The sequence below is a fragment of the Ochotona princeps genome, chromosome 4, assembly GCF_030435755.1.
Source record: "Ochotona princeps isolate mOchPri1 chromosome 4, mOchPri1.hap1, whole genome shotgun sequence".
Taxonomy (NCBI): Eukaryota; Metazoa; Chordata; class Mammalia; order Lagomorpha; family Ochotonidae; genus Ochotona; species Ochotona princeps.
In genome coordinates this window covers 37,671,045-37,697,765 of record NC_080835.1, presented here as the reverse complement: position 1 = coordinate 37,697,765, position 26,721 = coordinate 37,671,045, and the positions used below count along the sequence as shown (strand labels likewise).

Sequence of the window (26,721 nt, the reverse complement as noted above, 5' to 3'; positions counted from 1 at the left end):
CAGATTCTCAAGTCAGGTTTAAAGATGGTTTCAGATCTAGGAAGTGGGTGAAAGGACGGGACACATTGAAACACCACGTCATGCCAAACTTCTTTTCTTTTTTTTTTTTTAAGCTTTTTTGCTTAATGAGTCCTGTTAGCCCCCCTTCCCAGGTCTTGCCTCCGCCTCCCAGCCTCCCACTCCGCATTGCAGATGCAGTTTTTCTAGTGGAGGAGAGCTCTGGGGGGATGATTAACTTTGCTCGGGACTCCTTGGTGATTAGGATCTCTGCTTCTAGACACATTTGCTTTTTCATTCACAAGGGTAGCACCTCCAGACCTCCTGCCCTCTTTGAGCCAAACTTGCCTCTTTCCCTCCATCCCTCCCTATTCCTCTCCTTCCCTCCTTCCATCGAGGGGAGAGGGAGGGGGCAGGGGAGGAATGGGCTCCTTATTCCCCTCTGAAAACCCTATGTTTGCTGAGTGAATGCTGACCACACAGAGACCCCCAAATGCAACTGCTTATTGCTTCCTTTCTTTTTTTTTTTTAAAGATTTATTCATTTTATTACAGCCAGATATACACAGAGGAGGAGAGACAGAGAGGAAGATCTTCCGTCCAATGATTCACTCCCCAAGTGAGCTGCAACGGGCCGATGCGCGCCGATCCGAAGCCAGGAATCTGGAACCTCTTCCGGGTCTCCCACGCGGGTGCAGGGTCCCAATGCATTGGGCCATCCTCAACTGCTTTCCCAGGCCACAAGCAGGGAGCCGGATGGGAAGTGGAGCTGCTGGGATTAGAACCGGCGCCCATATGGGATCCCGGGGCTTTCAAGGCGAGGACTTTAGCTGCTAGACCACGCCGCCGGGCCTATTGCTTCCTTTCTTAACCACCCACCAGGACTGTATCCACTGCCTCCCCCAACCCGTCATCCCACTGAAGAGGTGGTCCAGAACTGGGGCCAGAGGCTTTCTTTGGGGAAATCTTTGAAAGTTCCCAGGAGTCAACTGGTAGGATATTTGGAGAGGGGATAGGGATTTTGGAGAGCTCTTTAATCCTTCTTTTTGAAACATAAGTTTGTGGCTAGCACATATTTTTCTTTTGAGTTTTCCATGGTAATATAGTTGACCGTTGTTCACAGCATCTGTTTCTCCCACTCTTTCTGAATTCCTTGATTATAGGTTTTAATGGAGATTAGGTATTGCTACCCCTTCCCATTCAGGAATGGGGCTTTCTGCCTCCCCACCTCCTTTGTCAGCCTCTGGACCATAATGCTTAACATAGCCATGCACAGCAATGAAATTGGTTTCTTTGAAAAAGATGAGCATGAAGAATTAACTACTGCCTATTTTCATTGGCACTGTGTCAAAATTGACAACATCAAAAACAACGTATGTCATTAATTGTTGAGACAGGTGTCATTTCCCTTTCAAGTTCCAAAGTTCTTTCCATAGGTTAAACAAATGCTTGCGCATTCAGATGTCCATGGAATGATCTAAGAAATGTTATGGCTCCTGGTGTTTGTGCCATAAAAGATAGCACAGATGACTAAAAATACTTTCTGCAACATTATTGCTGAAGTCCATGGGGATTTAAAACAAGTTTTTCACATTTAAATTTCATTCAACCTGACCTTCTGCCAGGCACACCTCTGGGACCAAAAGAGGGCCCTTACATTCAGTGCTTTACGGTAGCAGTTTCCGAGTTTGGTGTTAGCTTTTGCTTTGCTGAAACTTTTCACAGCTGACTTGATACTAGCACTCAGGCCTGACCTCTCCTTGCTTCAGCACTTTAGAGGTTAATTTTGTTGGGGGATCAGATTTCTCTCCTGGGCTGGGGAAGGGTGATCCCCACTAGCTAGACCTTCAGTAGCGAAGTTGCTGGGTGCGGGGATTCCCTGGGCCAGCGTGGGCCGGCTCTGCTGCCTGAGGGAGTTGCCGTCCCGGGAGATTCATTCAGCTTCTTTGTCCGCTCTTCAACAAGGACCACAATGTAGTGCAATGCTCTGGCCTAGGAACCTTGCAAGGTAGGTTGATACCCTTATCCTAAATGTTCCACTGCTTTGGGGCAGGGTCCCTTGCCTGAACAACTTGTCCCACCTTTTTTGCTGATATTGAAAAGCCGAGCAGAGCAGCCAGAGGGGCAGTACCCAGTCCCCGGGAGCTGTGTGCTTGGGGTGAGGGTGCTGTGCTGGTAATTCAGCACCATCTCTCCCACCCTTCACACCCCTTTTTGCATTCTAACTTTGATGGTTTCAGAGGAAGCTACGACATTACCCAAATGTCCTTGATCCACCTAGATATTAGGGCAATGTCAAAAATTTCCAGACTCTGATAAAATTAGGCTGTTGAGGCTGAAAAACTGTGTGTTGATCAGCCAGCTGTTTTAGTCTGTCTTTCAGCATTTTTAGGGGGAGGGAGGTGAAGAGACTGTGCAGTTAGGGGGCAGAGGTGAGTTGGAAAGAAAGGCAGTGTGGCCCCGGGCTGCCAGGGAGCAGAGGGCCTTGGTTACAATGACTTGCAGGTTTTGTTTGGGATCTGAAGGAGCCTGGTGAATTGGTGCTTGTGTTTACTAATACTGCAAATTATTGGGTGGGTGTTTTTCTGGAAACTGGGCTCCAAGGGAGATGGCTGGGAGCTTTAAGCATGAGAACTTTCCTTGCTTTGTTATTCCAAACACCTTGATAGCTGCCCAGAGGGGCACTTTTCTGTCTTTAAGCCAGAGCTGGGAAGAAGGAAGCAAGGTTCTTTGCCACCTACAAGGTGCCAAGCACCTGGCAGACGTGGCCTCATTAGATTTTCACTGCAAGGGCAGGATGATTACCCACAATTTGGAGATGAGGTAGTGGGACCTAAGACAAGTGAAATAACTTGGTCAAGGTCACACAATTAACTAGAAGCAAAGCTGGTATTGGAGCCCAGGGCCACTCTGCCCTCTGGGGTGAGGGGTGGGTTGGACTTTGGATGGTTTTATCTGTGCATTTACATGTGGGTACAGCTGGATGGAGAATTCTTGATGCCCAGGAGCACAGCCTGTGAGGATTTCACAGATTCTGCTTGTATCTGGAAGGGAGACTGCTGCATGTTTTACAGGTGTCATGACTTCTGCAAGGGGACCTTGTTGGGAGTTCCCAGATCTTGCTGAAACTCATGGCCTGCTGCACATATCTGGCTAAAGCTCTGCTTGATTCCTGCATGGTAGAATGCCTAGAAGAAGTCCAATCTGGGAAGGCTGAAAGCTTTGGAGCTGGCCTTGGGCTGCCTCCCAAGAAGCTAAGTTTGTGGAGTCCTGGAGAGAGAAGATGCATGCCTAGTGTGTTAATGCTCCCGGCTCTTGCTGCCACATGTGTGCTGGGGATGCCTGTTAAGTCAGGCTGAACTATGCTGGGCTTACAGAGCAGATTTTCAGCAGTGGTATCTTGACCTCAGTTCCGTTTCCATCCCTTCTTCTTCCCTTTTCACCCAGAAGATGCAGGTGCTGAAGAGCAAGATTCTGAAAAGCTGCTAAAAGAGGCTAGCTTGGTGTGGGGAGACAGCCGCCTCTTGCTGTCTGGGCAATTATGAATCTGTTGTATGAATTCAGGTTCCCAAATCCCTCAGATATAGCAGCAACTCTGTGTAGGGGCAGGGGAGGTTACAGGATCTGAGGATTTCACAACCCATCTCACTTACTCTAGACTTCAATCAAGCACACATACCTGTCTCTTTGTCGCACCACCCCGACCTTTCATAACCTAGAGATGTTTTTTTTTTTAAATAACTTGCATGTCTGTGCTTTCAGATAGCAAGTGGAAGTTCTGAGTTCATCTGTGAACATTGTTTATTTAAAAGCATTTTCACCTCTGTTTTTGCATTGAATCAATGTGGCTCAGAAAAACTTGGGACTCAGAATCAGGAAGATTCGGGATCAAATCCAGCACCATTTATTAGTTCTGGCACCTGACGCAGCCCACCTAACTTCTGCAAACCTCAGTTTCCGCATCTGTGACAAGAGGACGTGGATGTAAATTGTGCCTGCGAGGAGCCTAGATCTCAGTGCCCATTATGTTTGTGTCCATTCTGTTCAGTGTGCTGAGTTCTGTCTATCTTAGGGGAGACCTGGGTGGATTTGTTGAGATATTTGGCAAAAGGCAGCAGCAGTGGCCTGAGCGTAAGCAGCCCCCTCTGGAGGAGCCTTGCAGGAGAGAGGGCTTTGTGTGGCTGAGGTCAGCAGACAGGCTGGTGCCTATTGTAACAATGAGGGGCTAAGGCATTCGGACAAAAGCTCTGGGATTTCTAACCCAACCAACCCTGAGTGCAAGGGATTGGTGGGGTGGGGGGGGGTGTGAATTTCACGCTTACTCAGGGGACCACCTACTCGTTCAAGGAACCAGTTATCAAAACGCAGCAAAGGTGCTGTGGAGCGAAACTCAAGCCTGGAGCATTCTGCTCACTGCAAATCCCCTTAGAGCCCTCTTTATGGGATTCACATTTCCCTCCCTCCAACAATCCCACACTCCCCTACTCCCGCCAGGGATTGGCTTTGCACCTGGTACCGTCTGTAGAAGCTGTTTCTCCCCTGGGACACTGATCATCTATGGCAGCAAGAGGCAAATTCTTGCCCTGGACTTGAATCCTCTCATTTGTAGTGTGGGCCTGCATGGCTTTCCTACAGCCTTTGCAGGTTCTTGGTACTCTGGAGTACACTCTTCCCAGTGGGACTGGAAGGTTCTACACTCTGACTTGTGGGAACTGGATGTTCTCTGTGTTGCCTCTCACAGGGGAGTCCTGGCCTGCTTGATGTGATGGTGCTGTCTCAGGAGAAAGGTGAATTGAGTTCCAGTATAGATTTCTGACTGTTTTTCTGCACAACTTGTTTTCTTCCCGGGCTCAGTGATTGCCCCCTGCTTGGTGAGACTAAATTTTTCTAGGGTTAGTCTCTACAATCTGTCCTTACATGAATTCAAGCTCAAGTTGTGAGTCATTTTAGACCAGGACTGCAAACCATGTAGACTGATCCCTAAGGTAGAATAAAAGAGGTGGACTGCTTATTATATTTTAATTCAAGTAACTAAATTTAAGGGTGTGGAAAACTGTGTATTACATGTGATACACATGATGGATGTTAATTAAAGTGGGAAAAGTGGATAGGTAGTGAGATGACCAAACACTTTGGGTCTGTGTTTAATACCCCAGCATCAACATCTCCAACTATCCTGACCCTAGGCCCTGCTTTCTGCAAGCCTCAATGACCCCGCTTCTTCAATGAGTATAGCATTAGTATCTTGTCACAGGGGATCTGAGAGAAAATGTTTTGAATAACAACAGAGATAGACAGTAAGTTGCTAATACGTATGTGGATATTTCTCCTAGAGCTGCCAGGATTAAATGAAATACTATGTGCAGTGAAAGTAGCATGCCTTCTGGGACAAGGTTAAGCCTCAGTTAACGATGACTGGACTAGGAAGGGTAGATCTCTGCAGGGTGCTGCTGCAGTTTTTGAAGCCGGATCTCCTTAATGGGCATCAGTGGTGGTTAGTGGAGAGTGCTCCAGAAAAACTCCTGGGGGGTGGGGAGGGAAATAGTTAACATACCTGTTTGGTGGGAAATGTAGGTAGCCAAACCCTTTCCCTTCCCCAGGGGTTATTGCTAAGCCTACGGTCAGGCTTGCTCACTCATCCACACCAAAGGATCTCATTCCACCCAGCCCTGGAGTTTCATAGGAACAATTGCCTTGAACAATAGCCAGAAAACAAGTTCTACCAGTCTGGGCTTTTTGCAACTGAATGCAGCTGTCTGGTAGTGGTGGGGGGCACTGGGTGCCTGGTACTTGGGCTCTGCTGTGATTCTGGAGCTGAGCTGGAAAAAGAGAACAGGTAAGACTTGGCATTGGTGGCTGTTGGTGGCTCTGCTGGAAGTTTGGTCACCTGGAGAGAGGCAGCACGGCTGGTGGGGCCAGCCAGTCTGTTGGTGAGGACTGGAAGGGCCTCCTTCCTGGGGGCCAAGGAGGATTAGGATCCTTGCTTTGTGAAGACTGCTTTTTAGCACCCAAGTTAGAGTGCTTTCTCTACACTGGCTAGGGTTTTATTAGTGAGCAGAGAAGACTGAATACATGTACATGTCAGCAATCTAATTTTTTTACAACATCATTTAGCATGTCTTTCCCTTGAATAAACAACATTATCTCACAGGGAGTCCATTTGAAAAGTGTAATGACCCTCCCACTGGATCCTTCAATAACTCTTCTTCTCTGAGAGCCTTTAGCTGGGAGCCAGGACATGTAAATCCTAGTGGAAAATTTTGTGTAATCAACTCTGGCTTTGGGTTCTGCTTTGTTGTTTTGCTCCATGAGTGATGAAGTTGTAAATATAGAATCACGTCGAGGACCATTTCAGTGCTCTGCCACTTTTAAATTCCTACTCCCTTCCCCTAGAAGAGCTCAGAATTAAGAATTTGTTCAAGTTTGATGCGTTTTTTCAGGGGTCCCGGTATAGTTAGGGTTACCATCTCGGTTCTGTGGAATGTTTGCTCCCCACAACAGTGGGGGTGAAACAGGAAATACGTGAGGTTGGAATAATTTATGATTCCTTCACCTGCGTTTTTCGTAGCAGATAGCTGGTATTTAGGCTGTTAAAATGGTGCTTTAAGCCCTCTGAGTGGCATTTGAATTCCTGACACGGTGATGTCAGCAGCTCTTGCAAGACTCTGAAACTGGATCTGCTGGTTTTATGGGCCCTTTCATTTTTGCGTGGATTTTCTGGTGATTTTGTAGACCCTTTTCCTTCCACGTCTGTATTTCTCCAGGAGGGAACAGAGCACCAGTTGTGGCTCAGAGAGCCTCAGTTCTGGTTGAAATGCTGAATGTTAACCCAGATGGGGACTCTTCATGATACAGTTGCTGATTGTGGTTGGAAGTTCTTTGGTGTTTCGCTGGGTTAGCAGACAGATTTCCAAGTTGTTCTCTATGTACTATATCAGCTTGCCTCTCCATCTAGTGTCTTTCTGCTGAGCTGGGAGGCTGTGTGGAGTCATCAACTTCTGTTTGAAATCCTGTCTTTCTGATAAGCTCTGGTTCCTAAGGGAACACAGGTATGGCAGTCCTGGCTCTAAGAACAGGCAAGATTGTATCCTCTTTGTGGATGAAAAGCAGGATCTGATCCAGGCTCTATCATGAGTTGGGTTGTGATGCCTCTGTACCAGGGTCTGCATGTTCAAATACTAGGAACGTGCCATAGTATCCACCTGTGAATAGGTTCACATGGAGATTGTGGGAGGGCACACTGCTGTCTAAAAGGGTCATTCCTACTCAGGGCCAGATCATTGTCTCATTGATACCTGTCTAAAATATTTTTTAAAATGCTATGGGGTTTTAAAAATAGCCAGCAAAGTGATGAAATCAGCAGTGAAGCAGCCCAGAGATGAGGAAGTAGAGTTTTCTGCTTGGTAGCCTTAACTGAGTAATAGTAGATGCTTCCGTGGGGACCATCAGTGTGCCCATTTGCCTTAATACCAACCTTGCTCTGATACTGGCCTTTAAAGAAGACCCTTGGGGTGGGCTAGTCCCACACCTTAACCATACAGAAGAGGACACTGGGACCTGGAAAGAAAACCACTTGTATCAACTCTCACCGAATGCAGTTCTAGGGAAGGATGGCGCCAGACCAGCTCTCTGAGCTCCCTGTCTTGAAAGAGAGAGCAACTTGCAGGGAGCCCCTGGTGGGCCTTGGGATTTGGAATATGCCAAAGTATTTCGCTGTGCTGCAACTTAGCTGCTGGTCTCAGGAGCTGTTGGAAGCTGTTGCAATGGTGTGTGCAACCAGTGCAGTCTCCACGTGGTACTGTGTTTCTCTTCCTGTTTTCATTTGTGTCTGAGTGGAATCCTTCTCTGTCACATAGGCTTGATGTGCTGTCCCAGGCAGAGGCAGTTCTGAATCATCACTGTGTGCTCACACCACCTGGAGCCTACAGGACCCTGACCAGAACAGATGAGATAAATGCAAGGCCTGTGGCAGATCATCTAGAAATGTTGAGCTTGTGAGTCTTGGAGATAAACAGGGCAGATTGGATGAAGTTTCTTCCACCAATCCATGGAGTAAACATAAGTGGCCACTTTTAGATTTGATCCCTCCTAACTCACAGTGCTGTTGTCTGACTTCACCAATGTAGACCATTTCATTGAGTAACGAAAACCAGGCACAGTCATCATCTGGTTGGGAAGCAATACTTTTGTGTTGACTATTTCAATGAGGTAGTGGAAGCATCTGCTTGGTTGTTTTTCTTTTTATTTGAGAGGCAGAGAGAAAGAAATCATCCATCCCTTGGTTCACTACTTTAAAAATACCTGCAATAGACAGGGCTTGGCCAGCCCAAAGCCAGGAGCTTATAACTCTATCTCAGTCTGCCATGTGGGTAACAGGGACTCAAGTACTTGAGCTGTCATCCAAGTCCTCCCAGGATGAGCATCAGCAGGAAGCTAGACTGGAAGTGGCACAACAATGGACTCAACCATACACTCTGAGTAAGTACAGGGGTTTCTGAGTAGAGGCTTAAGCTCTGAACCAAACACAGGCCTCTGCTTGCCATTTCTCTAGAAGCCACATTCAAATAATTTGTAAGTAGACCTCTGGCATCGCTTCTCGGCCTTTTGGCTAAGATCAAGTGTAGTAGACCTCTGGCATACGCTCTTGAATTAAAAAAAAAAAAAAAAAAACGCTGGGGAAACCAGCCAAGCTGTGTGACACACACCCTTTTGTGTCCAGGAGGAGATCCTGGGTTGTTTGGCTTGTTCTCCAAGGCAGTCCAACACAACCTGTCTGTATTACTATGTGCCCAGCAATTTTAGAACTGTCTGCAATGCAGAGGGAATGTGACCCAGAGTACATAAACCTGGTAAAGAGAGTAAATATTATCTTCAGTTTGCTTACTCTTCAGACCAGTCATGCAAAAAAAAATCACTCATTCATTCAGAAAATGAGATCTGCTTGAATACATTTTTCCTATCTAAAGAGTGCTTTTGGTATGCAGCAATAAATGCTTATAGTTAGGTGTAAATATTCAGTTTTTTTTTAAGTTTTATTTATTTTTATTGGAAAGTCAGATTTACAGAGAGGAGGAGAGACAGAAAGATCTTCTGTCTGTTGGTTTACTCCCCAAGTGGCTGTAATGGCTGGAGCTGAGCCCGAAGCTAAGAGCCAGGAGCTTCTTCCAGGTCTGCCACGCGGGTGCAGGGTCCCAAGGCTTTGGACTATCCTTGACTGCTTTCCCAGGCTACAACAAGGGAGCTTGATGGGAAGTGGGGCTGCTGGGTTACAAACCAGCATCCATATGGGATCCTGAGGCATGCAAGGCGAGTACTTTAGCCACAAGGCTACCATGCCAACCCCATAATATTCTATTTTTTGAAGTTTTACTAATTCACATTTTAAAGATTGATTTATTTAGTTACTTAAAAATAAGACTTACACAGGGGAAGAGAAGCAGGAAGTTAGAGGAATCCTCCAGCCACTGATTCACTCCCCAAATGACTACAGTGGTTGTGGTTGCATCAGGCCAACGTCAAAAACCTGGAACTTCATCCAGATTTCCCACATGGTGTGGAAACCCAAAGGTCTGGACTGTCTTCTGCTGCTTTCCCAGCCCATTAGCAAGGAGCTGGATCAAAGAAGAGCAACTGCAACTTGAATTGGCACCCATGTGGGATGCCGGTGCTGGAGGCTGTGGCTTAAGGCATTGTGATGCAGCACCTGCCCTAATGTTCTTTTTTTTTTAAAGATTTATTTTATTTTTATTGGAAAGTCAGATATACAGTGGAGGAGAGACAGAGAGAAAGATCTTCCATCCAATGATTCACTCCCCAAGTGAACGCAACAGCCATTGCTATGCTGAGCCGAAGCCAGGATCCAGGAACCTCCTCCAGGTCTCCCACACGGGTGCAGGGTCCCAAGGCTCTGGCCCGTCCTCGACTGCTTTCCCAGGCCACAAGCAGGGAGCTGGATGGGAAGTGGAGCTGTTGGGATTAGAACTGGCGCCCATATGGGATCCTGGCACGTTCAAGGCAAGGACTTTAGCTACTAGGCCATGGCGCCAGGCCCGTTCTTTTTTTTTTTAAACTCAGATATTCTGATTAATTTGACTTAGGATTAAAGCCTAAGAAAGTCAGCTTGCACTATTTTAGATGTATTTTATTTTGAAAGGCAGAGAGAGAACAAGTGAGACGGATCTTCTATCTACTGATTCCCCAACTGGCCAGGGCAAAGGCAAGAACCAGGGACACCATCTGCGTTTCTCAAATGAGTGGGAAGAGCCTCGGTACTTGGACTATCTTTACTTTCCCAGGTACATTAACAGAGAGCTGAATCAAAAGTGCTTCAGCCTGGACTCAAGCCAGCACTCATATCCGGTGCCCGTATCACAAGTAGCAGTTTAACACACTGAGCCACAATGCCAGCCTGTGACATTTTAATTTTTAAACCTAGATTCTTACAGATCTCTTGTATAGGTAAAGAAATTTTTGATGCACTAAGATCATTTCCACTTGTGATTGACAAGTACTTTATTAATGCAGACTTAGCAGACAGAACTGCTGACCAAGTTGTGCTCTTTACAAACTTCGATCGCTGGGCTCTGTCTGCAAGTTAACATACCTGGGTTCTCTGAGCTTAGCAACTGAACCACAAAGGTCTTTCTACACTGACAGCCCTTACAGATCAGAAGGCTACACAGAGAGGGAGAGAAAGATGCAGAGACAGAGATCTTTCATTTACTGATTCACTCCCCAAATGGCTACAATCTAGGCTAGTCTAAAGCCAGGAGCCAGGAGCTCCATCTGAGTCTCCTTTCTGAGTGTAGGGGCCACAATACATGGGCCATCCAGTGCTGCCTTCCCAAACCATCAGCAGGGACCTGGATGGGAAGTAGAACAGGTGGGGCTCAACCAGCACCCATATTAGATGCTGGTGTTGGGCAGTGACTTTACCCACTATGCCATAGAGTTGGCTCCAGCATTTCAATTCTTAATATATTCAATCCAAATTTTAAGCCTTTCATCTTGAAACTTTCAAGTCAAAAATTCATACTAATTTAAAATTGAAATCACCAGACCGTTTTAGTGATATTATCAGATAGCTGCATGTGCTTTTCTAAAAGCTGTTTATCTACTTATTTATTGTTATTTTATTTGGAAGGCAGAGAGAGGGGGAGATTTTCCATCCACTGATTCTTTCCCCAAATACCTGCAGCAGTCAAGGATGTGCAAAACCAAGCCAGCGCCAAGAAGGCCATCTGAATCTCCCACATGGAGTGGAGACCCAACTACTTGAGCCATCATTCTCTACTGTGTCCTGCTATGTGCATTATCACATTAGCAGGAGTATCAGAAGTGGAGTAGCCAAAAGTCAACATCGGACACTCCCACATCCAAAGTGGGCATCCCACACAGTCAAGCCACTGCCAAACATTTGGCCTCGTGGGTGTTTTAAATGCTATAAATGTGCAGAGATTAACCCCAACTATCACATAGCTTTCATCTTAAGAAGTTTTTGTGTCATGATTTATTTCATCAGCACTCATTTTCTTAAACTTCCCCTATGTTTTAAAATTGCATACTCTCAATGGAGACCTATTATCTTGGCTGGGCTCAAGTTGGTGTGCAGTGTTTCTGAGCATCTAGACTAGCACCCAGGGGTCATCCAAGCATATTCCAGAATGATTGGTGTGGAGTGACTCCTGCTGCACCCCTGGAGTCCTGGGCCTCCCTGCAGGAACTGCATTTTAATCACAATAAACACCAATTTTCTGGGCTCCTTTCAAGTCACAACCTTAATCATTGTTTGGAAACTCTTTCAACATTTATTACCTTGCTTGGGTCTGTGGACTTTTGTACCTCATTTCCTTTGCCACTTGATTGGATTCGGCTAATGCCCTTGCTGCTCCAGTGAGCTCTGCCTACTTCCCACATTTTTCCTGTCTGGCTTGCAGCCGCCCGTCTGAAGTCATTTTACAGACAAATGGCAATTCCCCTTTAGTGGGCACTAGTGCACCAGATGACAAACAGGAACAGATTGTGGCTGTTCCCTGGCTGCTACTGGCCTTAGGTAGGGTGGGGACGAGGAGCTCGAGCCTCATTTTGGGGGATCTCCCATCCTTCTCAGGGCTGTTTCCATCTATGTGAGCCTCCTTCTCAGGTAGGGGAGATGCAGTAGCCACTTACGACTTTACGTTTCCCTTGCATTTGTTAATTTTTCGTGTGTGCTTCATTCTTTGCAACATCTCATGTGTGGGCCTGAGAGCTTGAGGAGTGTGATTTTAGGCAAAGTTTAGGAAGTAATTCCAGGGCTTCACAGTTAAAGTGTTCATGAGCACAGTGAATCTATATGAGAGACCAGGAGAGGCAGCGTACCCCACGTGGGCTTGTGGGCCAGCGTTGCTGTCGTAGAACATCGTACAGAGCAGGTTTTCCTTAGGATAAGGAAAGAGCTCCACTCTTGTGGAGCTCAAGTATTAGGGATCCATGATCATTTTCACCCTGAAGTTTGGGAAGAGGACAAATTGGAAGTAAGTGGCTTCATGTCACATTGGACTTGCCAGTATCACAAAGATCAAGTTATGAAGGTGACCTAGTTGATTTTCCAAGTGTGGGAGTGACTGTGGCACAGAGCAAGCTCTGAGGACAGACCAGCTGCCCTTACATAATGTTGCTGCAACCCTGTTATTCGTTTCCCCACTCCACCTTTCCCATGGAGTCATTCACTGGGTTCCCCTCTCCTAACTTCACTCAGTTACAAGGGCTTGCTGCAAACGTAGTGCTCAGACACTGATGGGGACAGGTCCTGTGGACCAAGTGCCTATCAATTCCCTTTCTCCTTTATAGTATTAGGAGAAATTTGGCATATGTTGAATTCTTAATCTCAAAGGGCAGAAGCAATAAAGACCCTGTAGATTTCCTTATTGTGATTCTGACAGCAAATCTCAGTCCTTTTCGTCTGTGATCCATGCCTTCTTAGTAAAGCATCGTTTAGCTACCAACCTAGGTGAGACTGAGACACAAGAATTGTGACCTGATTGTGGGGCAGTAGCATAGTAGCTAAAATCCTTGCCTTGTATCCACTGGGATCCCATATGGGTGCCGGTTTGTATCCCGGCTGCTCCATTTCTAATTCAGTTCCCTTGTTGTGGCCTGGAAAAGCAATAGAGGATGTCCCAAAGCCTTGGAACCCTGCACCCACGTGGGAGACTTGAAAGAAGTTCCTGGTTCCTGGCTTCAGATTGGCTCAGTTCCAGCCATTGCAACTACTTGGGGAGTAAGCCAATGGATGGAAGATCTTTCTCTTTGTCTCTCCTTCTCTCTGTAAATCTGCCTTTCCAAGAAAATAAATAAATCTTAAAAAAAAAGAGTGTGACCTGATAAGATATAGGTATGGCAGGAGAGCTGGGCTCCTGGTGGAAGTTTGCCTCAAAAGCTTATGCTGTGCTCCACTCATGGGTTAGTCAGGCAGTATCAAGTAAGCACACATGACATCTCTGATGTGAAGAGGGTTGTGGCCTGTGCAGTGAGCTTGACATTGTAGCAGCACTTCTCAAAGCCTCAGTTTGCACACTGTGAAATAAGCATAGCAGCCGCCAATAGGAGTAACATGAGAGAATGTGCAAATGTTGAGTAGCTGGCACATGGCATGCGTGCTCAGGAAATGACCACTCTTTGAAAAAGCAGCCTAGTATGAAGTGAAAATATCATACGTTCTGAAACTATACAACCAGTTCCAAAACCAGTTTCTCACCTTGGTAAGGAACTTATCATTCGTTCATTGGTCATATAATACCTACCTGGTATTATATGAACTAGCCCAGTTCATATACCTGGTCATATAATACCTACCAGGATAATACCTACCTGGTAGGTGTAATATGCAGGTTGGAGGAATATATAATAATAAATTTACAGTGTCTGGCACAGTGCCCAATTTGAGGCAGGCATTTAGTTGTGACTACTACGTGGACCCTTGCATATGTTTGGAATGTTGAATAAAATCTCCACCTCAAGAATGACTGGAAAACTGTAAAGGTGGATGCAGTGAGCACAGATGTGTGGGACTGCATAGGAATTCACTGTATGGGATGGTTTGAGAGTGCTGAGAGATTTGGAGAAAGTCTTCAAATAGGTGGAGGGTTGGATGGAAGAAACAGAAATACCTGAGTGAAGTTTGCTGAGTTCTGGGAGCTGTGAGGCCCTCTGGACTCTTGTGCATTTATCCCGAGCACACCCCTTTGCTGAGCCCACACTCGTCCTGGCTAATCCTCCTGACTTGGGAACCAGCTGCACACATCTTCCTGGCTCTGCTGTGGGATCCTCCAGGTTGGCTTGTGGAAGGTGAATGGGAGTGTTGAAGGCAGAGGGGATGAAAACAGGTTTTCAGTAAGCGTTTGTCTTCCTTCCTGATCAACACAGCTCAGAATATACAACAGGTGTCTTACAAGCTGGAGCAACAACTTGTGTGGAGCTATTTGTGTGCGTTTGGGGGAGGAGGAGGGTTCTCCTGATTTGGAAATCTCAGCTCCCAACATTTCTGAGGCTTTATGTTGTCCTTATGCAGGGCTTTCTGCAAGACATGCTGAGGAAGGCAGGGTGGTAGAGTAATAGGATAGTCAGTGCTGTTATCAGACTTGTCATTACTGGCTATGTGACCTGAAATCTGTCACCTCCCAAACTTCAAGTTTTCTCCTGGACAAGTGGCCCATGTCATATCTGATACATATTAAGGACTAACAAAATGGAAAACTCTTTAGCATCAGAGTCAGAATAGCTGGATGTGGATCCACTCCACTTTCTCTTAGCCGTATGGCCTCTCACCTTTCTAAGCCTCAGTTTCTCTACCTGGCCAACAGGCAAACGATAGTATTCACTATTCTCCACTTATCAGCCATAGTGCTGTCACACTGATGTTTAGAAGTTTCCTTCCTAGACTACTTAACTCTCATGAGTTCCATTCAGCAAGTGTTTTTTGACACTTGCTATGTCCATGTCGCCCAACAGCTAAACGAATGAGAAAGTACAACAGTGTGGTGTAATAAATCATAACAAGTATTGATGATTATTGTGTTGAGAAAGTGACCCTCCAGCTGAGGTCTAAAAGACAAGGAGTTAGGACAAGTGTCCAGGGGACAGGGGCAGTGTTGGCCTAGAAGGAACAGAAGCCCCTGTGACCCAAGCCACAGTTCACATGGAGAGGCAGGTGTAAAATGGAACTAGAGAGGGAGGCCAGGCCACAGTGTGGTAGGGACCTGTATCTGAGAAGCTACCTGAAGCTCTCCAGAAGTGGAATGAGAGAACAAGATTTACATTACATCACTGCAGCTTCAGGGTGGGAGAGGAGTGAATTGTGAGGAAGCAGAGTCGAATACAGAGAGCTGCTGCTGCGTTTCGGTCAGAGCGGATGCCACCTTGGGGCATAGGCCAGCAGTAGGGGTGTATTACTGTGCTTACCTCAATGTATTTTACTACTACAAAGGATCTTCAAAATGTTTGTGGAAAAATATGTATTTTGGAAAAAAAATCTATACATGGATTTCAAAATTTTCCACCAAAATAAACTTAACTTTCTTTAAATTTCACTTTTTGAAATACTTATTTAATTTCATCCACTAGTGGAGTCCCCAAATGGCCACACCAGCAGAAGTGGGGGCAAGCTGAAGCCCGGAGTCAGAACTCCACCCAGGCCTCCTGTGTGGGTGGCAGAGGTCCATGTATTTGGTCCATCATCCGCTGCCTCCCAGGCACATTAGAGGAGGCACAGTCAGAAGCAGGAGCGACCAGGGCGTGAGCAGGTGCTCAAGTAAGGGACATCGGTATTGTAAGCAGCAGCTTAACTCACTATACCATGGTGCCTACTCCCCAGTCTGTCTTCATTTTGCTTCCCACTGACTCATGCCCTCGTAGAGGTGATAGGAACAGACACTGGATTGAATGTGGTGGTGTGTTGGGATGTCTGGAGATGATAAGGAAGAAGAAGGAATGTGGACTCATTGCGAAAAGAGTTAACTTGAGCAGCGAGGGAAGGTCTCAGCAGATATGAGGATTGGGAAATGACATACTTTCCTTTTATATGTGGGATCAGCTCTGATACAGTGAACAGGTTCGTGCTGACTAGTGCACTTTGCTTTCCTCCAAGTCCAGAGGACTCACTTGGCAGCTCTGAGCCCAGGTAGGGGCTCATGTTGAATCTTTGCCTACACTCTTTCAGCTAAAGTCTTCTGACTTTTTGTTAGGCCCTGGAAGGAGCACCTAGGTTTTGTAAAGTTTCACAAGGAAGATGAAGACGGGTTAGGACGTAGTGTCAGCAGCCACCTTTCTATGGAAGCATAGAAGCACTTCTATGAAGCATATGGAAGCATTGATGGATGGTGCTACTGGAGATGAACCCTCTCAGAGGCAAAAAGAGATTTGTCTGGGGCTTTGAGACATAGCCTGCATCTTTTTGGGCATGGTGTGTGTTGTCTGCCCGAGCTGGTGCAGCCTCAGGTGTTGATGCTCAGGATGTGTTTGTCTTGGCAGCTGGGATGATAGCAGCTCTGTGAGCAGTGGCATCAGCGACACCATAGACAACCTCAGCACCGATGACATCAACACCAGCTCCTCCATCAGCTCCTACGCCAACACACCTGCCTCCTCTCGCAGAAACCTGGACGTTCAGGTAAGAAGCCCAGGGTCTCTCGGGTTCTCCAGATGCCCACATCAGCGGAAAGCGGAAGTCTTGGAGGGTAGAAGGATTATTTGGGGTGGACAGAATCCCAGGTAGATGAGATGAGGGTCAGACCCTTTCTGCCTATGCTCTCATGTCTACTCTGGCCTCTGTCTGCAAGGAAAGAGTCAGGTGCCCCATGATGAAAACAACAGGGAGCCTCACCACTCTCACTGCTGTGGCCTTAGCAAATGATGTTTCCTCCCTGAACCTCTACTTCATATATCACTTAAAAAGCAAACCGAAACAGACCAACGATGTTGGACTTGACTGTGTCCTGACAATGAGCCACTGCTGTCCAAGGTGAGTGTCTGATTCCACAAAACAGAGACTGAGCCCTGTAGACCAGAAATGTCCTGTCCTGTCCTGGAGTTGGGAATTGTCCATCTGTGGGTCATTTACCCTGCCAATATGCATTATTTAGCCTGCTATATTGCTCTTCTACTAAACAAAATTCCATATTGAATTTTTTTAAAAATTTATTGTTATTGGAAAGCTGGATATACAGAGAGGAGGAGAGACAGAGAGGAAGATCTTCCATCCAATGATTCACTCCCCAAGTGAGCCGCAACGGCCGGTGCGGTGCCGATCCGAAGCCAGGAACCAGGAACCTCTTCCTGGTCTCCCACGCGGGTGCAGGGTCCCAAATCTTTGGGCCGTCCTCAACTGCTTTCCCAGGCCACAAGCAGGGAGCTGGATGGGAAGTGGAGCTGCCGTGATTAGAACCGGCGCCCATATGGGATCCCGGGGCGTTCAAGGCGAGAGCCTAAGCCGCTAGGCCACGCCGCCAGGCCCAGCCCTTGGTTTTCATCATCAGAAAAGCTTCTAAGATCCTACCAAACATATCTTGTGATCACAAAGTTATTTTAAGGGATATAGAGTTTACTATCCATTGAGTAGTCTTTTCCTATATAACTGCTTAAGTTTAAACTATCCTAATAAAAACTTAGGAAGTAGGTTTTGGAGTGAAATAAACATACCCATAGTCACTAAAATTTCTATTGCAGTGGTTTCTTCAAGTGGATTTTTAGTGACAGTCCCTTTGTTCCTATCCCAGGGACTATCTCAAAATATTTAAATCAGCATAATTTGAATCTTCCATCCTCCTCCCCCACATCAGACTGAGGAATACTAAGGGCCGTTACTTCTCTCAAAGCAGCATCCAGCATCCAGATGTGTGTTACCCCCTTCCCAGGAGCCACTCCTCCCTTGATGTCACTCAGTCAGATTCCCTGTGTCAGCAGGCAGTGCAGAGCTTGCCACTCAAGACATGGGGAGGCAGGAAGAAGTGTTCCAGCACATCCAGCGGGAAAGCAAGTTGAGGGAGTTGAGAACAGGCAGCAGACCTGGGTTTTACATCCAAGCAATAGAAACATTATTGTTTGGAGCAGCCCCAGTGCCTGATTGAGAAAGAAGGGACCATGATGATGAAGGAACTGTTGTTGGCCATGGACGTTCCCTTTGTCGAGAGGGGACTGTGCTTCCTCAGGGACATTGGGCAGCACTGAGTGTGCCCTCAACAGGGCACACATGGCTGGCTGCCCAGCATCTTTCCTCTACACTCAATGCTGCTCGATGCACTGGACAGGGATTCCCCTCAACTTGAGGCCCCTAAGCTCCAAAGGTGCTTTGGAACCTCTGGACCAACTTTCTCCAGGGGGACTGCTGAGTCCAGTGTGATGGCCAGATGAGATGGTTGTGTCAGGGGAAGGTGTGGACAGTCAAGGCAACTGGCCTTCAGTGGAGGTGTGCTGTTGCTGGATAAGCTCGTCAGTCTCTTGGGTCTCTGCCTGCTCATTCACAAAACGACAGCCCTAAGGCCTGTCTGGCAGGGTGAGTGAGGTGCTGTGCAGTGCCAGGCTTGATCTGAACATGCTTCTCACAGCTCTCAGCCTGGCCAGCTGCCTCCTCCCTCTCACTGCTCGCCCCTGTCCTCCAGATCACCTGCCTCTGCCTCCCTCCCCTAGCACGGCAGTCACTGCAGGCTGACTATGCTTGCACTGTATTCTGTTTGGAGTTTCAAAGCAATTTCATCTTGTGTTTCTCCACATTTTATTTAGGGGCAGAGTATAGATGAGCTTAGTTATAGAGTATAGAGAGCTTAGATAAACAAACATCCCTCCCCCACATCATCTGTGTTCTTAGCCCCTCCCTGGTTTCCCTGGGTTTTGTGGAAGGCACCACACCACGTACTGAAATGTGAAGAACTGTGTCTGTCATTTCCAGTATACCTCTAATGTTTAAAACACGCACATGCACAAACACACACAAGAGGGGAAAACGAGAATTCTGTGTCAGTTCACCTTTTTTTTTTTTTTTTTGCTATTCAAGGAAACAAAATAAATAATTGTGCAGCAGGGATTCTGTCATCAAAGATTGGGCCATGCATGCAAGGGTGAGGTTTGCCCAAGGATGAGGAGCGGGTCTTTTCTCCTGACCTGCTGGAGGTCCTGCTGCTGGCTTTTTTTTGCGGGGTGGAGGGGTTCATTCCTCTTCCTTCTTCAACCTGCATTTCCCTGATATGAATAATCATACAGCCCGTGGGAGACTCATGTGAGCTAAGAACATGTGTTGTGTGGGACTCAGGGCCTGGCAAGGGAAGTGGCAGCAAATGATAATGATAATTACTTCTGCTATTTCCTGGGTTCAAACCTGTACTCATTCAGCGTCTGGGGGTGCAGGACAGCCAGGCACAGAGAAATCTTCATGATTTCTAGAGCTTGTGATGCAGTATCAGGAAAGGCAAGCCCTCTTACCTCTGCCACAGGAAGAAACTGGATCAGGATTCAAGAGACTTGCCGGTGCACTGGAGGCTGTCCGGGTGGGGAGTAGGCAATGAGATGCTCTTCGCCGAGCTTCCCCGTGTTGAGTTCATTGACTCTCTCAGCAACTCAGTGATCATTCCTGTTTTATGTGTGAGGCAACAGTCTCAAAGTCATTGTGCAGGGTCATGCACAGCACATGAGTGGCAACATGAAGCTCCTTAGTTCCAGTCTGCCAGACTCCAAAACCACATTCTTCTGCATCAGGCAAGCTACCCACTCCTCAGGCAATGCCCAAGGTTTCTCACGCTGTGGTTTATTTCTTCACCCTCCCGCTTGGCTTCTGGGTGATGAAGTCCATATCCAGGTAAGTGCCTTAAGAGCATCTTTCAGAAAAAGGGACCATCAAGAGGCAGAGCTCAAGGAGGGTAGTCTTTGAGCTCCACACATGGACATTCTGCTGGAATTAACTCAGGTTTCTTCCTAAGGAGTGTTGCCACGTGACCTGAGACATGAACTCGGAACCAACAGGGTTGCCCAGGACACATACCTAGCTGGGAAGGTAGCACCTTGGTCTGGCTCACTGCTCATTCGAGAGGGAGGGAGTCAGGCCACAATCCTGGGCCTGGGATGGTACCTTCTCTGCTATCAGTGGATGGAGTCTGGGGATCCCCCTCTGAGACTTGGAAGGAGCTACCTTAGCTTTACAGTTTGGAATGCACTGAACCAGCTGGTTTGAAAATAGAGTTTTGTGGGTTTGGATATTGTACTAGGTGCTGCAGGAAATGCATGAAATGTCTCTTATTCTTGTATGTATGCATCTAGGAAAGCAAGGCAGGCAATGTAGTGGTTAAAGTTCAGGCTCTGCAGTTAGACTCCCAGGAATCCCCACATCCCTGCTTCTTTGCTGTGTGATTGTGGGCAGTCTCCTTTTCCATTCTTTGCATCAGTTTTTGCAAGTACAGCTGCAAATATTAACTGCAACTTCCTTATTGATCTCATAGGTAGTAATCTAGGATGTGGCATTTACTGACTTTTTAAAAAGTACCCTTTAGTTTGTATTGGAATATGTGAGTACACTTGATCTTTGTCCAAAGACCAGGAAGGTGTTAGAATGCACTTGAACACAAGTCCCACAATGTAAATGATTTGTCTTTGTTCCTGTGTTTTTCACAGTGTAAATAAGCCTGCCAGGCACATAGTAAATACTTCTGAATAATTGTTTCCAGTAGCCAAACTGACTCCTGCCTCTGGGTCTTTGCTTATGCAGCTCCCTCTACCTGGCATGCTTTTCCCTAAATGCATCTTTTACTAATTTGCTTCTTATTATTTTTTAAGATTTATTTATTTTTATTGGAAAGGCAGATATACAGAGAGGAGGAGAGAAAGAGAAAAAGATCTTCTGTCCAATGGTTCACTCCCCAAGCGGCCACAATGGCTGGAGCTGAGCCAGTCCGCAGCCAGGAGCCAGGAGTTTCTTCCAGGTCTCCCATGTGGGTGCAGGGTCCCAAAGCTTTGAGCCATCCTCGACTGCTTTCCCAGGCCACAGGCAGGGAGCTGGATGGGAGGCGGGACCACCAGGATTAGAACCAGCGACTACATGGGATCCTGGTGCATTCAAGGCGAGGACTTTAACTGCTACACTATCATGCTGGGCCCTTGCTTCTCATTTTTTAACCCTTCTTCCAAAAGGCCTGGCCTGAGTACTACCTTGTGTCCCAGCCATCTAAGTTAGGTCCATGTCTATTCTTTTCAGACTCGTTGTTGCTTTCCTTCTAATGACATTCATAATCTACAGTTACAGTTTTTTGCATCTGTGTAGGTATCTCTGCCTTTTTCGCTTGACTATAAGCTCCATGGTGGGCAGGAATCTCTTATCCACAAACCTGAGGTCCTCACTGGAGTCACTGCCAACAACAGCCAAGTCTGGTTTGGAGGAAGGAAACCTTGCGCTGGGTGGGCTGGGGCACCTGGGGCAGGAAGTGGGTAGCTTCAGGTGCTATTCATCTGTGAAATGCAGGAGGAGACATGTCTCCTTACCCTCCCTGAGCAGATGAGAGGTGCTCCAGTGTGCCAAAGCCACAGACGCTGTGCTCACTGGCTCATTCACTTACTCTCAGGTTTGCTTAAGCTCCTGCTCTATGCCCATATGGTTGGGTTCTGCCACTGCCGGGTGCCCTGCCACAGCTGAAGGACAAGCTTCTCAGCCAGGGAGGCTGGTTTTGTCCTGCTTGTGTCCCTGGGCCTGGGTCACTAGTTTGAATGTATGCATGCTCGAGGAATGACAAAATTGAGGGCACCTTCAGGCAGCTGTGACAGATGCATGGAATCCATCCCAGAGAAGAGTTGGAAAGAAAAGTGGTACATTCTGGCTGACTGTGTAGCTACTGTGTTTCATGGACAAAAGCACTTGTGCTACTCCTGGGGGACAAACCAGATGTGCATTTTAATTTTTCCTTTCCTGGTGGTGTCTACTCAAAGTAGCTAGTCTGGCAACTGGCAGATTTGGGTGGAGTATCCACCCTGACCTCTCTCACTGCTTCCTTTGATGCCGTTTTTCCTGGCATCCAGAGACCCCTGGGGAGGCCTCCAATGCTGTTTGGCTGGCTCCACCCCTTTTGGTGCAGCTGATTATTAACATCACACTTCTGTCCCCTCCTGCGATCTGTGGCCAGTGGGTCAGGACTCTTCCAAAAGAATGCTGGCACATTATATCCTCTGTCTGAACAGAATCACACAAGGGGAGCCAAGGAGCAGCATATAAATGAAGCTGGGGCGGGGACAGACTCCACTGGCTTTTAGCACTTGAGGAAAGTGCCACCGGAGGACTTGTTCTCTCATGGCTGCCGGCTCTTCCATTTCAAGTGGAACGGTGGTCCCTCTCTCTCTCCCTCTCTTGCTCACTCCATGCATTAGTCTGTGGCGCTGTGCTGGATCCTACAACCACACTGCCAGCAGAACAAAGGGAAGCAGGCAGTGAGGCTGGATGCAGTCCGAGATCAGCCACTGGATTTGGAGGGGGCTCAGCTCCAAGTGTCAGAGGGTGGGTGGCTCCTTCCCACCATATCCCTTGGCCCTGCCTCTTTGCCTCTTGAAGTCTTCTTTCCTCTTTCTCCCTGGCCCTTTTCTGCTCCTCCCTCACTCCCTTCTAAGGCTATGTTCATATTCTTTACTTTACATGCCAAGAAAACCCCCAGGCTTTCCAGCAAGATAATCCAAGCACCATCACCCAAATGTTTTTAAAGCGATTATCTTCCCAGGTCCCTTGACTGCACCCAGGGCAGTAACTTATTGAGGGAAGCTTCCTAGCCTGGGATTCCGGCAGGACTAACTCCCCTGGCTTCTCTCCTTACAGACGGACGCGGAGAAGCACTCCCAGGTGGAGAGGAACTCACTGTGGTCCTGTGATGACGTCAAGAAGTCAGACGGCGGGTCAGATAGCGGCATAAAGATGGAGCCAGCCTCCAAGTGGAGGCGCAATCCTTCTGACGTGTCTGACGAGTCCGACAAAAGCACGTCGGGCAAGAAGAATACTGTCATCTCGCAGACAGGCTCGTGGCGGAGGGGCATGACTGCTCAGGTGGGCATCACCGTGCCAAGGACAAAGCCATCTGCCCCAGCAGCGGGAGTGTTGAAGACCCCAGGCACTGGTGAGTGAGAGCCTCGTGTCATTTTGCACCTGCAGTAGTCAACGTGAAAACCAAAACCATGGTTATTCCAGGAAAGGTTTGATATCAGATTTTAGGGTTTGTATTCTAATAGCCAGGAGCTTGCATCAAGCTTCAACTCCCCATCTTTTCCTAAGTGCAGATGCAGATGCTCTGAAGACAGTGCAGCTACTCAGACATATTGAATTGGCTCAAGTCTATGCTGGCTAGGAGCTAACACGCTTGGTACAGGTTGTTCAGTGGTGTGAGTTCACATGTAGTTGATGTGTTGAGTTGAAATTGCCCACGATTTAGGGGTTGGGTGTACACAAGGGCAGGTGCTTCCCCTGGAAGTGGTAGGGGCAGCCTGTTAATGGACAGTACGTAGTGCGTGAAGGGTTAATAAAGGAGCTAGGCTGAGTTTCCCTTTTCCTGGGAAATTTAGACTGCTTTGCAAATGCACTAAATCACTGACCTCTCTCGAAAAGGTCTCAGTGACAACTGCAGCCTAGCTTATCTTTATAAAAAGCTCTTCCTGCTGCCTCACAAAGGTACTGCTTTCTTGGAGAAGGAAGTGAGCAAGGTCTTCTGAAGAGGGAAGCTTCTGTCACAGATTACCGGGGATTTCAGGTTAACCTCACTGATCTCTCTCATAGGGAAAACTGATGATGCAAAAGTGTCTGAGAAAGGAAGACTTTCTCCCAAAGCTTCGCAGGTGAAGCGATCTCCATCAGATGCTGGGCGCAGCAGTGGCGATGAATCCAAAAAGCCCCTGCCCAACAGCTCCCGTACGCCCACAGCCAACACCAACAGCTTTGGGTTTAAGAAGCAGAGTGGCTCCGCTGCAGGGCTGGCCATGATCACTGCCAGTGGGGCCACTGTCACCAGCAGGTCAGCCACATTGGGCAAAATCCCCAAGTCCTCCGCACTTGTGGGTCGGTCTGCTGGCCGGAAAACGAGCATGGATGGGGCTCAGAATCAGGACGATGGGTATCTCTCTCTCAGCTCCCGGACAAACCTGCAGTATCGGAGTTTGCCCAGACCCAGTAAGTCCAACAGCCGGAATGGGGCTGGGAACAGGTCTAGCACCAGCAGCATCGATTCCAACATCAGCAGCAAGTCAGCAGGTCTGCCAGTACCCAAGCTGAGGGAGCCTTCCAAGACAGCCCTTGGCAGCTCTCTTCCTGGCCTGGTCAACCAGACAGACAAGGAGAAAGGCATCTCATCAGACAATGAAAGTGTGGCCTCCTGCAATTCAGTGAAAGTGAACCCAGCAGCCCAGCCTGTGCCTGCCTCGGCTCAGGCCCCTCTGCAGCCTGGGGGCAAGTACCCTGATGTGGCCTCTCCCACGCTCCGCAGGTAAGTGGTACTGAGTAGAGCCAGAATGAGTGGGATGGCAGCTTGGATGAACAATTTCCTGGGTCTTAGTTAAAGCAGTCTCTGTGTTTTCTACTCTCCAGTCCTTGGATAAAGCTGTCTGGGCAGATCCCCTGCCGGCAGGTGTAAGTCAATGGATTGTTTTCCCACATAGGGATGAAAAACAGAAGCTTTTCCGGTTGTGTTCAAATCCCAGCTCCATTTGACTTGACTGGTATAAATTCTTAACAATTAGATCTCAATTTCCTCATTTGTAAACTGGGGATGATACTTTTTCTCAGTGTCCTGTAAAAGTTAATCCATGTAGCAAGAAGTCTGTGCCCTGGTCAGCATTCGATCAGCATTAGCTGGCAGGATCAGCATTAGCTGGCAAGGTTTGATACACTCTAGTCCTGGGTAGGTAACTCGTGGGAAACAGATTTTTTTCTCTTATCTTTGTAGTTCCATGTCTGAGCTTCCTCATTGTGGCACAGACCTGTGCTAGATATTTTCACAAACAGCCCTGCATTGTTATACTGCATGAATAATTCCAAGTTAGTATCTGAAGTTTTAGATACCCCACCTCCCAGAAAATCCTCGTGAATAATTCTGCAAAGGGGAAATTGGTTTCCTATCACCTTCAAAAGGCCTCATTTTCTCCCCTTGCCACACCAGGTGGAAGGTGTTAATGTGAAAGTCTTCTTTGCTGGATTTTTGTTTCAGGGGTGTCTTTTAAAGTATACACCTTTTGCCTGTTTGTATATCATTCTCTGGCTGCAAGTACATAGGTTAGAGCTCATCCTGTCTTCCCAAGAAACTGCCTGTCAGAAATAAGAATTAAGACCCCAAGATAGAAAACTAAGCCATGCCAAAAACAAGCATTACAGGCACATGCACATATTTGGGGATGAGCAGGAATGTTTGAAAAGACTTCAGAAGCAGCGTTCCATGGGAAGGGTGTAATGAAGCCATTCACTGTTCTTTGTCTAGACTTGATTATTAGAATTTCAGTAATGGTTATTCTCCAGGGGGAAGGTCCTCTGGGGCTGCTTTGTTGTTTTAACAGACTGCCTTGTAAATGAAAACTTTGAGAGATTCTTGCCCTAAGTGTTACGTGTAATATGCATTCTTTGGTATTATGGATTTCTTTTTAGTCACTACAAAGACATTTTATGAGACCCTCAGGCTTGTGAAATAGGACACTTGACAATGCAGGCAGCTCCCTTGGTTCTGCATCAAACACCTTTCAGCCAATTCCTGGTGAACGACATTTTCCCCAAAATCATTAAGATGTTCTCAATTCTTTCTGCATGCATTGGCATGGATAAGAGAGGACTGGAAGGTAAAGGGCAGGAGACAGCTCTCTGCATAAGACGTGCAGGACCGACAGTAGGTGGATGACTTCTCTGTAGATTACGTGCTGTGGGTGAAAAGTAGTGTCTGTGTTAGACAAACTTGGATCCCACTTTGGTGCTGGCAATGGATCGAGTACCTCTTTGTATTTGCAAGGTCCCTGTCAATGGTTTTGTAAACATTCTATAGTCAGGTTCTGCCATTTTTGTCACCTGGAGGAAAACATGTCATCTCTTCACCAGACACTGTCATGAGGATTGATGGTTGGGCAGATGATAGATTTGTCTTTACAACAGTTGAGGCTTGCAGGGCTGAGGTGGAATCCATACCACAGGAGGAACTGGCTGAAAGGCCGTCTGCCTGGCTTGATATTCAGTCATCTCAGTACTTTCCATAGATGTTTATCCCACATAAGCTTAGGTGGGTAGAGCTGAGCCTATCCTGCTAGCTCTAAGATGGTCTAAGATGGTCCTCCCGTTCCTCCAGAGATCTCTTGGCCAGTGCGCCCATTGCCTGAAATGTGATAGCACATTTCTGGTCTTGAGCAGATGAAGTGCCATTTCTATCTTTGTTGGAGAGGCACCATTCAATCCCAGTATCTGGTCTTGTGGGCCCAACAGGATTGCTTTGCATGTCATTGGAAATGCAAATCCTGTGACTCTAAAAGTCACATCTGGCAGGATAAACTGGTGGAGATCTGGATGCTTGCTCTTGCTTCTGAGTGTTAAGCTTAGAGACCCAAGAAACCAGATGCTTTGGAGTTGAGTTGTTGCTACAGCCCTGGGTGCCTTCTGCCTGTGCAAGACACAAGGATGATGAAGATGGTCCTTTTCCCTCTAGTTGTTGCCTGGGCTGGGCCATTTTTCTATTTAGTCATTTGTAGAAAAAAAGGGAAGCAAGATCTTGGACCAGAG

The 26,721-nt window shown here is 47.2% G+C and overlaps 1 protein-coding gene across 1 annotated transcript in view; it reads left to right on the top strand.

The window, feature by feature from the left end:
- Nucleotides 1–26,721, top strand: part of NAV2 (neuron navigator 2) — a 406,855-nt gene that overhangs the window by 314,834 nt on the left and 65,300 nt on the right. The window contains exons 12-14 of the mRNA XM_036494526.2: nt 16,503–16,641; nt 22,807–23,101; nt 23,755–24,457. Of these exons, the coding sequence (XP_036350419.2) occupies nt 16,503–16,641; nt 22,807–23,101; nt 23,755–24,457 (1,137 nt within the window). The remainder of the gene's footprint in view (nt 1–16,502; nt 16,642–22,806; nt 23,102–23,754; nt 24,458–26,721) is intronic.